The sequence below is a fragment of the Pelodiscus sinensis genome, chromosome 5 (genome assembly GCF_052426305.1).
Source record: "Pelodiscus sinensis isolate ZL-2025 chromosome 5, ASM5242630v1, whole genome shotgun sequence".
Classification (NCBI taxonomy): Eukaryota; Metazoa; Chordata; order Testudines; family Trionychidae; genus Pelodiscus; species Pelodiscus sinensis.
In genome coordinates this window covers 16127119-16137149 of record NC_143056.1, presented here as the reverse complement: position 1 = coordinate 16137149, position 10031 = coordinate 16127119, and the positions used below count along the sequence as shown (strand labels likewise).

At 39.9% G+C, this 10031-nt stretch overlaps 1 protein-coding gene across 9 annotated transcripts in view; it reads right to left on the bottom strand.

The window, feature by feature from the left end:
• Nucleotides 1–1874: 1874 nt before the first annotated feature.
• Nucleotides 1875–10031, bottom strand: part of BRF1 (BRF1 general transcription factor IIIB subunit) — a 260533-nt gene continuing 252376 nt past the window's right edge. For 7 of the 9 annotated variants that reach the window (XM_075926415.2, XM_075926413.2, XM_075926419.2 and 4 more), the window contains 2 exons: nucleotides 9262–9430; nucleotides 1876–5818 (listed from right to left, as the gene is read on the bottom strand). In XM_075926415.2, coding sequence (XP_075782530.1) covers nucleotides 5781–5818; nucleotides 9262–9430 — 207 coding nt within the window. In that variant the 3' untranslated portion in view covers nucleotides 1876–5780. Of the gene's footprint in view, nucleotides 5819–9261; nucleotides 9431–10031 lie in introns of all 9 variants that reach the window. The other 2 variants (XM_075926414.2, XM_075926417.2) reach the window with 2 other exon arrangements.

Genomic DNA, 10031 nt, shown 5'->3' with positions numbered 1-10031 from the left:
CACTTCATTTGCATAGGTTTTTGCAGAACAGGGAAGCTGTGCAGACGTAGCCTTATAAAGTCAGTCCCATGCTACTTACCGTTCTCACAGAAAAGTAGATTACTACTTGTTTGGCAAGCACAAAGTTTAATGCTATTTTTTATCATCTTTGTCTGAACATCTTCTAATTTGTCAACATCTTTCTTGTATTGAGAAACACTGAAATCTACAGAGTATCTGTGTGGTTCAAATGATACTGCAATTCAACAGATTGCCACTATCCAGGGCTGAGATATGGTAATTACTGTGTTGCCAACTCTTGGGATTTTATCACAAATCTCACAGTATCTGGCATGTTAAAGCCCCAGCTCCTGGAGTCATGTGATTAGCTGAGAATCTCAATTTTTGTTTTTATTTTAAAAACTTTTGGGACCCTTAGGACTAAAGAAAAAATGCTTGAAAAGGTGAAATCTAAGAAGCTTAGAAAAAACTCAGAAAGCAAAAAAACTGACAGGTTCAGTCACAGAAATCCCCTTGAAACGATCATGTGGTGTCCTGAAAATACTCGAGCCTGCCTACCAGCCCTCTGGTGAGCTCCACCATTCTCTCCTCCTGAGCCAGAACCTCTCATCTCACCCAGCAGTGGCAGAGAGTTGGGGTCACAGCCCACAGCAGAGCAACACAGACCCTGAGATCTGCTCAGTTCTGGGAGAGCTCAGTCAAACCGAGTTACCATACAAGTTAACTTCCTGGTGGGAGAAGAAAAACAAGTTTGCTGCCCTGAAGAGCTAATAACCTAAACAGATCATGTACAGCAGATGGAATGTGATTGTCGTGAAGTTGAACATTCGTGGTTTCAGATCCATGTCTGTTGTTTGCATTTATTGTGCATTGCATGCGGGGGTGGGAAGGCAAGGGTAATGTTTTGCAGACCTTTTGGAGGAGATGTATTAAGGAGGATCTTATTGGAAAGGCTAGGGGGAAGCAGGCCCAGAGGTAAGAGTTGGACAACGCCAAGAATGGTAAACAGAGCAGTTTGGGGAAAGTAGAAAAATGTGCAATTGTGAGTAGGAGCTCAACGGTACATACGCATGGCAGGAAAAAGGATCGTAAAGTTTATGAGGATGGCAAAAGAAAGTTAATGACAAGAAATGAAGAGGAGCTACTCACCAGAGGAAAAAACTTTTAGTGCTGCAAGAAAATTGCTTCAGATGACAAGTAACCTGCATAAAAAAATGTTTTGCAGACCTGAAAGCTGGGATCTTAGAGCAAATTGCTTGAGCATAGCACTATACCTCAATCTGCAGTAACACCTAGGTAAAAAACCTTGTATCTAATTCTCTATATGTATATCTGTTCATTTTTGAATGAGACAATGTGTGCTTAATGCACATTTAAAGCATTGCTTTTCATATTACTGTGCATACTTAATACTTTTAACTAAATCTCAGTAGCAGATGTTTCTCTGGGATCCACCTTAGCTCTACATTCAAAACTCAGCAAATAATAAGAGTAGGACGGTAGATGTAGATTTTACCCCCCAAACAATGGTATCCAGATGTTGATACAATAGAATGATTTTGAAGTAAATGCACATCTTTTTAGTAAAGATGCAACTCTTCGAAACGAGCATCAGAATAACACTCCTATTAAGTAAACATACCATATTGTTCCTATTTGCACAAAGATTACATGATTTGATAGAAAGATCTTGTTAATATTATGCAGTTTACAGAAACCATCTACACTTACAGATAATCAGTGGAACAATACTATCTAAAACACACTTGCTTGATTAGAAATGCTCTCCATTTTAGAAACAAAGGAAGGCTCGAAATTACAGATTTTGTCCACTACAACCAATCACACAAAAAAGCAATCAAAAGCAAACATTCATAAGAATGAAGAGATTAAGGAATCAGAAATTTATTTATTTATTTACAGCCAATATATTACAATAAAAAAGCTGAACATGGCTCATATTGTGGTTGTATGCAGAAAATACACATGCTTACATTGAACTGTTTTAATTCTCTTGGCACTACCTGAATCAAATGTGTAGACTCAATGCAAAAATAAAAGTAGTACACTTACTGGGCAAAGGATACATTTACAGCATACATCTTAGGACAAGAGTTAAAGTACAATCCAAAGAGAATACAGACAAGCCATAGTAGGACAAGAACTTTTTAGACGAACATGAACTCAAAACATAAGGCTGTCTGGCATCATTTAAGATCTGCTTGCTGTTCTGGACACAGTGACTTTAAAGGAACATCATACAAGATTAAGACACAAAATGTAATTATCAGGGTGAACAATCTCATTACTTTCATTATTTCTCTTTCATATTTTATTCCCACAATAATAATGTGTGTTAAAGAGGCTTCATGACAGTCAAACACAATGCAACAGCTGGAGGGCTTTGCCTGTCAAAGTGACTTGCAGCAAGAGACATTTATGCTTTACACAAATATGTAGCTCAGATGGGTTCTAGTACAAAGATCTAAGAACAACAAATACCAAAGCCTTATAATCTCTCTTCATTTTAATTAGAATCCTGAATACAGCAGGGTCCAAACTACTCCAAGGAAATCCAAGCTATAATACAGCAAAACATTTTCTGCAAGGTCACTATGATACATTAACTGTAGTAAACAGAGTTAATGGTATGTTAACCTTTTTACATTTTCATGAGTGGTTATAAAAACAGAAACTAGCATCTTATAATCTGTTTATATTTCCTGAGTTTAGTTAAATCACAAAGGAAAATTATATAAATCCCAACTAGTCACCAGTAAATTAAAAAGTATGCAACTGGATTGAAAACCTTTATATTCTCCTTATTTGACATATGACACTTCCATTTTCATTTAGGCTCCTCTACAGGGCACATGCAATTAAATTCACTAGCAATGCTGGGATTGATGGTCTTTTGGTCCTCTCTAAGTGCCTTTATGGTAGACTGTGAGATAGCATATTCTGATTGAATCTTATGACAGCACTCAAGACCCCTGCAAGAATTTTCCTCTCCTAAATGGAAAAGCCCCCCTTGTCTCCAGTTTGGGATATGAAGTACCCAGCAATCCAATCCATTACTGAAATTTTCATTTCCTAGTTGCAGTGCTTTGAGTGTAGTGGATTCCACTGTGCACCCCATCTTCCCAATCAAATGAGCCACTGCCATGGAGAGCTGGATTAGTATTCTGCTGTGGTGGGGTGCGGGAATCCAGTGAAAACCTACACTAAAAATGTGAGAATTTCAGGAATAAAGAACTCATCTTAGTGGCTCACCAGAGGAAACAACTTTACTGCTTTAACAACACTTCACATTAGAGACAGCAGAGTAATTATCTTCCAGGAGTCAACATGCATGTTTATTTCATGTATATACAATAATTTGAACGTTGGTGTAAAATCCAGATTTTGAGACTATATTAGGAGTATGGGTACTTACAATATTGCTCTTGGGCGGAGTGCTGCAATCTTTAAATTCAACCTAACTGGCCTAGGCAGATGAACCATAGATTTGCAAAGGCATAATGAATCTGCTTGGTATTTTTAAAACTATTATAATTATTATATGATAAAAGTGTAATTTTTCATTTTTTGTGCAGACAGAAAGGTTTCACTCCATACCTTTAGTCTCAGAGCAGCTTCTGTGTAGCTACCAACCATCTGTAACTTTTCTTATACAGTACCAGCTTTTCATGTAAGAATTATACTAAATCTCATCTTTCCAATCCCCAAAAATCTTTCCCAAACTCTATAGAAAAATAATAAAAAAAGGGCTTGGTTTTCCTCCTGCCAGCAATGCATTTTGCTATTCAAACTCTGCAACAGCACTTGCAGTCTCATTGATAGGGCTCAAAAATATCTAGCCAATACATACTAGTCAAAGCAGTACATTGACTAGTTATGCCAGCATTCAATTGTGTCCCAGAGAAACTGTGTAGGATCATAGACCTCTTGCTCCTCTTACCTCTCCCCTCCCACAGCCCATTTTACTGGCTGTTGGAAGGGAAGTTCAAGTGCCTCTGTCCTGTCTAATGTCCCTGGAAGTCTGGGCAACACCATTTCCTTCTACATAAACCTAGCTGGTGATGATCAAGGGAGCTGCCCAATCTCCTTCTTGCCAGGCCCTGGGAGAAGCACTGATATCCAGCCTCTGGATATGTGATCAAGTCATAGCTCTTCAGAACTTCCGTCAGAAAGAGAAGGGTGGTGTTTCTGTAGTGGGTGACTTGCCTAATAATAAATCGAGCGCTTCTTACAGCGTGTAACGCTGGAACAGACCCGCTTGGGGAAGACTGTTTTGCTAAGCAATATGTAACTTCTGGCAGATGATGCAGTTTCCTTGACCGCCAACAGCCACGTGAGAATGAAGAAAATGTCAGAACTCCTGTGGCTCCCAACATCATTAAGGTCTTGATCCAAAACATATATGTGTCTACTGGAGTCTTTCCACAGATTTCAGTGAGTTTTGGATAGGGCCTTAAAGGCGGGGGCGAAGGGAGGTCAATGAGAGTTGAATCTACCAACACCAGGTCTGATTTTAATCCACAGAGCTAGAATTCAGCGCAGTTGTTCTACTGAGTTTGGGATCAGGAAGATAAAGTGTGCTGAACTGTAGAATCTCAGAAGACCAGCATTCTGGCATTAATACTGATAGAACAAAATGAAAGTCAGGCTAAGCCAATCAGGTTGCCATACAGGTGATGTTTAATTTCCCAATAAAAAAAGTTAAATAAATTAAATTAAACTTCAGTCTAACCAGAAACAACTGATTTACACAAAAACCTATGCTTTTTTTGTTTTTGTTTTTTTTTTTAAAAAAACGCCTAGCTGTTTGGAGACAGGCTGCCTTCTGTGTGCCTACATCACAGACCAAGTCTGTTCCCGAGCCAGCCAGAATGCAGCAAGTCACTAACAGTCACCTGACTCACCAACTTCTACCATCATCTCCATATCAGTCTTGTGACAGCTCAGCAGCATGGTCATATATCGTTACTGGAATGAAATTAGCCACAATAGTGTCGCTTGCTTTCCCCATGGATAATTTGCCTTAAACTATTTTTTTCATAAATACTGCTGCAGCATTTATAAAGCAGTAGAAATCATACTTCTGTGACAACATTGTCTTCTATTGTCAGTATCTCTTGAGGAACATACATCTCTGTTATTAATGTCCATAAACACATATTGACCATTAAACATTAATTTAATTCAAAGAGATACTGACATTAAATTATATCTTTTTCCTTCATTTATTTACTTTTCTGACTTTATCAAGTAGGGAAGTTTGGACACAGTGGCAGAGTCACGTTATTACTAATGATTAGAAATATTTCTTTTTCTCATTTCTAGCATTATGAGAGCTTTAAATCTGGTGTAGTTCAAAGGTTTATATGGAAGTTTTACTTGCTTTATAATTTATTCCTCTTCTATATGTTCCTTTTCAGCAGCATGCCTGAAGCAGGATCAGATATGAGACGTGTAGTTTTTTAACCACAACATACTCTCTATACACAGGCTATTTTTCTATGTTCTCTAGAAACATTACTTCCATGAATTCCTTCCTCAAAACATGATCCAAAAAAAATTTTCAAGTACGATAAACCCAAACTTTATTGCTGGGTTATAGGTCAATGTAAACTGACCAGAATCAACACTTAACTAAAAGTCTTTTTACAAAAATCAGGATTGTTCATTTATGTTTGCTGATCATAGACAGCTTCATTCACCATTCATAAAGTCATTAGAATAAAAAATTACTCCATCTCCTTTGAAAACAAATAGGACTAATAACCGTCGTCATCGTCCATATCACAGCCATAATCTGAAACAAACAGAAAAAGGTTTATTGAATGGAAAATATTCCAGAGAATTAGAAAGTTAAGTTAATGCCTATTATGTCCACTGGCGTGTAGGGCAGCAACCAAGGCTCTCCATTTTTGTTTGTCTTTGGCCATTTTCTCAGTGTCCCCCAGAGAATTAGAGATGTACAATGAAAATATCACAGCTATCAAAGCACGAATTCAAGTGGTTTATATGCTGTGTAACAAGTTGATATGTTTCAATTAACCAAAGTATAAACTCATACTTTTGCTTAAGACTAAAGAAAAAAAACTGCTATATATGCTCCTTAACTTGTGAACATATATAGCACTGCACTTATTAACAAAGGTTCTATAATACATACAAATTATATGGAGTCTTAGGACCCTAATTTCAAGGAGATTTAGCACATGGATATCACCATATTTTAGTGTACTGAGTTGATAAGCTAAAGAAATCAAACTTGATTTGTCCAAAGTCAAGTGGACATGGATACTGATAAACAATAATGTGTCTAACAAGAGAGCACAATTAACTAAACATGAACACCAAGAAAAAAATAATTTGTTTAAATCATTCAAGGATTTATAAACTGAACCTACCCAGGCTCAAAGACATCTGATTCCCAGGAAGCAAAATTCCTCCCAACATTGAATTTCAATTAGGACATCTGGCTTCAGAAGTCCCATACCTAGTACTACTACAAGCAGAAACTCCAAATATGCCTACACTGCAATTATACCCCCGGCAAATCCGTATCTGCTGAGTTAGGTTCACAGGCCAGGTGGATGTTTAACTGCAGGGTAGACTTCTGGGCTCAGGCTAGCATGTCTCTAGGATGGAAGGGTTACAGAGCTCAGGTCACAGCCTGAGCCATAGGCTCTACACCACAGTTAAACAGCCCAGCAGCCTGTACCCTGGGAGCCCAAGTCAGCTGCAGGTGTCTTAACTGTAGTGAAGACACACCGTAAATGGCCAGTTTTGTCTCTGCCATTCATTTCTCATAATCCTTTATGTGCACAACTATTCCAGAGCAGTGCTGACTGCTATGGTCTAGGGGAAAAAACCAAAACATTTGTAAATGCTTCTGGATATACCTACTTCCTTTCTGCATAATTCACACATTAAAATGGACCCTAACTTTTACTATTATATGTGACTGTTTCGTATATTTAATCTTCATCTTCCAGTGTCAGCGTGGGGATGTTTCATGCTGGGACACAAGGCAGTGAGCGCTCAGCAGCCAAAACAAGTGTAATCCACAGTGACTGGTACAGAAAGGGCCAAGTTCATCACCTGAATCTCCTGCACTTCCCTCCACTTACCAGAGAGCTCAAAGACCCACCAGCAGACATACAAAGCAGTTCTTAGGCTGACTGTCAATTCTGCACAATTTTAACTCTGGCAACATTCCTAACTTATTTTTCTTAACACAAATACTCAGCTTTTTTTTTTAGCTGCAGTACAGAACTCAAAGAGGGTGTGCAATGTTCTCAGAATGTTTTAAAAATAGTAACACAAAGGAGAAAAAAAGCTCAGTGACCTTTAAACTAGTTTTGTGGGCTTTATTACTACTATTTTTAAACACAGACCCACCCACCCACATGGATGCACTTTCTTGGGAACATAATCCTAATAATAAACACTAGTGACAGACAAAGTATTTTTCCTATGGTTCAGAAATTATTTTCCAGTCAGAAATCAATCTAAAAGCAACACATTCCTTTATGTCAACCCAGAGATATTACAAAAAAGCTTCAAAGTCTGCATCTGAATTAATAGTGATGAGGAGGCTTCCACAATAAACCAATGCTCCAGCACAAATCTTCTTCACACTTTGCTTTAGCATATTGCATCATTAATGCCTTTTACTTTAAGATGATTTTTGCATAACTCCAAAGTTTAAAATGTAATAGGAAGATTCAAATAAAGAATAAATCCAGCCGTGTCCAATAATGAGGCTATCAATGTTTCCTGTCAACACAGAAACTGGGTTAATGGATGGCTTCTGGTTAATCCAAAAGTGGGGAGTCACAAAGGGGCTTAGGCACCTGATTGCCATTTGGGCATGCAAGTCCAATGTTTACATTCTCAAAACCCCCACTCAAGCTGGCGCCTAGCCCTGCAGAGGCCTAGGTTTCCACTGTTAAAGTCCCCTAGAGACCTACATTTCTGCATGTGCACAGCTTCTTTAGTCTAGATATCACTGAGCAACCTGGCACCTAAATTCCAGTGGGATTCACAAAGGAGGCATTCACCATCTAGCTTATTGAGGGGTCTGCTTGATAGATGTGCTCAGAGGCTGCATAGGAGTGTATCTACCAGACTGGGCCCCATGCAAACCGCAGCTAATCCATGTGATGTAGGGTTACCAGATGGGTTTCAAAAAAAATACCGGACACACCTGATCTCAGAACGGGATGGGGGGGAGGGGAGCGGGGCTGGTTGGGAGGAGGTCAGGGGGAGCAGGGCTGGCCGGGAGAGATCAGGGCGGGGGGGAACCGGCTGGAGAGAAGCAGGGGAGGGGATCGGAGGGAGCAGGGCTGGTGGGGAGGAGGACAGAGGGGGAACTGGTCAGCGGGGAGCGGGGCTGGCCCAGGCGCACGCAGATCCCAGGGTGCTACCCGTCCCGCACACGGTCCTGGTGGAGCGCACAGGTGAGTCCAGCCCCAGGGATTCTATCCCGCTCTGGCCCTGCCCCCCTCCTCTCTACTGTGTAGTTGCATAGTGCCTGGCTGGTAGACATGCTCACGCAGTGTGAGTGTGTCTACCAGCCAGGCACTATGCAACTACATAAGGATACTCATGATAATAATAAAACTTACTTAATTAGAAAATACCAGACATTTACATTTCCGGTATTTTCTCAATTGGTTTCCCGGACGGAAAGCTCAAATACCGGACTGTCTGGTTCAAAACCAGACACCTGGCAACTCTAATGTGATGTTGGACTCTGCAGGGCTGGGAAGGAAAGTCTTTCTGCCTGGTGTCCGGGGCAGCAGTGCACAGGTTCCCCTGCACAGCTACTCTACCCATCTATCCCCTGCACAATGCCTGGATGAGGCTTAAGTAGTGCAGTGAGCCATGCAGAGGGCCCTCCTCTTGGTGGGGTTTTAACCCCACATGCAGTATGGTTTAACATGCATTTTAAAATGCTTTTCTTTAATAATGAAAAGGCCACTTTAGCAAAGAGCTAAGCAATGTCAGATACGGAGAGCAAGGCACTATGCTAACCATACCCATCACCACTTTGTGTGTTCCCATGTCATCTGGGACCTCATGCTAACACTTTGGCTTTGTTCCCAAAAAACAGCTATTTTTTATTTCTCCAATAGCCTTTTGTGAATAAACATTCTTTTGCAAAGAACAGAAGTTGGTCTGGTAATTTCGGTCTTAAAAGTTGTGCACAGTCAATAGATCCCACTATCTAAAATCAAGACCTACCATTTCCTCCCATTAACTGAAGTGCACTCATGCAGTGCTCATCCTCTTCTTCGATTTCTTCTTCTTCAACTTCATCATCATGGTTATATGATACCGGTCCGCTCTCTACCAGAACATTCCCTGGTTTTTCAAGCTCTGGCCCTTCTGTCTGTGAATGTGGAAAGACTGCCTGTGAACAAGCAAGAGGGACACTAAAGTATACCATTCCTTGTAGCCAACCCTTCCTCCTCAAAATCTCCTAATGAAAGGACCACAACAGCTGGCACAATTGTTCTCTAACAAAGCCCACATCCAGTCTAAGCAGCTTAGCTTTGCTAGGGACCACTCAGCTTCCATAGTGGAAAGTACTGTGACTGTCCATCAGTGATGTATATTCAGATCTCAAGTATTTCAAAGCCAGGCAAATACTCAAAGCGAAACAGTGAAACAGAATGAAAGAAAAACAGAACCCTCTCAATAAGAGCAAGATAAAACTAGCTTGAGGCTGGAGGTGCTTTGGCAGAGCTCTGTGTGGAAGCTTGCAGTGTTTTCTTTCATTGTGTCTGGTTCAAATAACAGCTATTATGCAATGGCAATGCTATTATCACTTTAATGAGAACAAAATGTACTCCGATATCAGAAAAAACTGACGTGTATTAGTTTTGACAGATCAGGTTGGATTTTTTTGGAGCAGAATCAAGAGCGTGACAATAATTATCATTAGACAACACTGTTAATAGTGTAATAGAACACCACACTGGATATACAAACTGATATATCTAGATGATCAG